The sequence below is a fragment of the Poecilia latipinna genome, unplaced genomic scaffold, assembly GCF_001443285.1.
Source record: "Poecilia latipinna isolate Pla-1442-1.1 unplaced genomic scaffold, P_latipinna-1.0 Scaffold3947, whole genome shotgun sequence".
NCBI classification, from domain to species: Eukaryota; Metazoa; Chordata; class Actinopteri; order Cyprinodontiformes; family Poeciliidae; genus Poecilia; species Poecilia latipinna.
Window position 1 is genome coordinate 6846 of NW_015116563.1, and position 2261 is coordinate 9106.

A 2261-nucleotide genomic window follows, 5' to 3' on the forward strand; every position below is an offset into this window, starting at 1 on the left:
TTTTGACTAGTAAGAATAATAATTCAAGATATCTTCAATTACATTTTGACTAGTCAAAATTCCTTTCAAGATATCTCAAATGACGTCACCGGATTCGTCATTGAAAGGGTCAGTCATCCGTAATTATAATTTAAGATATCTCGAACGTAATTATGACTAGTCAGAATTACAATTTTAGATATCTGAAGTAAGACATTGCGTGTAAGCCCCTCTTTGTCTGTACTGAGCTGTCCAAACAATTGCCTGAACATTCAATGGCGCTGGCAGTTTTGGACAAAATTGTAAGAAAATGCCACAATATAGAAAGAGCTTTTCAGTATGGGATATACGGAGAGCGCGAAAATCGTGTACTTGAGGAATGCTTAAGGAATTTGCAAAGAATTTCTGATTTACTTTCTGCCGACACACACAATGCCCTGAAAAACGGCCTAGAGGAGCTGAAAGCGCTACTATCGACCCATGTCCAAGCTGGAAATGGGGAATATTCCGCAGCTCGGGCCAGTTCAGGTAATAACTAAATGTGGTTTTCATACTGTGGTAAAGCTGTCTGCCTCATCGGAAATGATAATAAAGCCAGTCAGCTCTCGATTTTGACATGCTAGACGGCACCAGGCATTATAGCGCCCTCCTTTAGCTCCTCTGAAAATAAAAACGTACCTCCAGTTTTGTGTGATTCACACTTTAATTTGCTTTCCAGCGTCTACAAAAGTTTAAAGCTTACTGTTCATGCAACAGGAAATTATGTGTCAAAATAAGTATATTGTGTGAAATGCATTGTGTCACCCTTAGAAGACAAAGGGATACCTAGAGGATAGATAGACAGACATATGGATAGAGGAAAACAGATGTATAAAGTAAACATTATGCTGAGGCATTTGAATATGAATCTATTTTAGGTGGTCGAGGGAGACCGGCTATTCATATTACAAGAGAGCAGATGGACTTTCTTCTGGCCCAAGGACACACGGTCAAGAGGATGGCAAACATCTTTGGATGCTCAGCATCATTTCTTTATAAGAAGTCCAAAGCACTTGGTGTACCAATAAGGGGAAGGCTGGCTGCAGTGACTGATGAAGACCTTGAAACTAATATCAGACAACTTCAATCCCTGTATCCAAATTCTGGGACTGAGGTATGGAATTTAAATATCTTGCTTCTGAACAAATATATGTAATATGTTCAACAGTGGTGATGCAGAATAATAATTATTTAATGTTAAGTGTCACAAATGATGATTAAAAATTTCATTCATTTTATGACCAGATGTGAAATCTGAAACGTATATTTTGTAAAAGATTACTTTCAAAATGTAAAATTGTGTGGTGGTTTGATATAGTAAGACCACATGTCCTTCATTGAACCAGATGATGCGAGGCTTGTTACATGCACAAGGACTGGTGGTTCCACGGCGCAAAGTCCGTGAGATGATGGCTCGAATCAACCCAATGGCGACTGCAAGGAGGTGGAGCAGCGCAGTGACTCGACGTGTCTATCATGTGCCGTATCCCAACAGTTTATGGCATATTGATGGCAACATGCGTCTCATAAGGTATCTGAAAATATCAAGGATGTATTTCAGAGTAAATTTTTTAAAGCTAAATTCACTATACACATTTGCATACATTATTCCTTATACATTTTTTTGTATTTCCATTTAGGTGGGGCTTTGTGGTCCATGGTGGCATCGATGGATGTTCTCGCTTAATTACTTACTTGAACTGTAGCACAGACAATCGCGCCTCAACAGTGCTATTTCATTTTCTCAAGGCAACAGGCCTCTATGGCTTACCTTCTAGAGTGAGGTCAGATCATGGTGGCGAGAATGTGCAAGTGGCACTGGTGATGAACCTCCTACAGGGCACTGAACGTCGGAGTCATATCACTGGGGAATCCATCCATAATCAGAGAATAGAGCGTCTTTGGAGGGATGTGTTTTTACATGTTCTGGAACCATTTTACAGCATGTTTTATAATCTTGAAGATTCAGCCCTCTTGGATCCCAGCGACGATGTGCACAAACTTTCTCTTCACATAGTTTTTCTTCCTGAGATTCAAAGCCGACTAGAACAATTCAGGAAAGCATGGAACCACCATTCCCTGCGTACAGAAAACAACAAAACACCAACACAGATCTGGACTGAACGGATGTTGGCAAACATGGGTGCCAACAGCACAGCAACTAACAACGTGTTTGGTGAAAATTCCAACGCACCAGAGACTCTTGAAGAACTTCTGCAACATCATGGCCTTTGGCCACTACC

General features: G+C 40.4%; 1 protein-coding gene across 3 annotated transcripts in view; it reads left to right on the forward strand.

Moving 5' to 3' along the window:
• Positions 1-27: 27 nt before the first annotated feature.
• The window catches only part of LOC106941943 (uncharacterized), a 10166-nt gene continuing 7932 nt past the window's right edge, over positions 28-2261 (forward strand). For all 3 annotated transcript variants that reach the window (XM_015025091.1, XM_015025092.1, XM_015025090.1), the window contains exons 1-4: positions 28-507; positions 897-1132; positions 1365-1549; positions 1659-2239. In XM_015025091.1, coding sequence (XP_014880577.1) covers positions 255-507; positions 897-1132; positions 1365-1549; positions 1659-2239 — 1255 coding nt within the window. In that variant the 5' untranslated portion in view covers positions 28-254. The remainder of the gene's footprint in view (positions 508-896; positions 1133-1364; positions 1550-1658; positions 2240-2261) is intronic.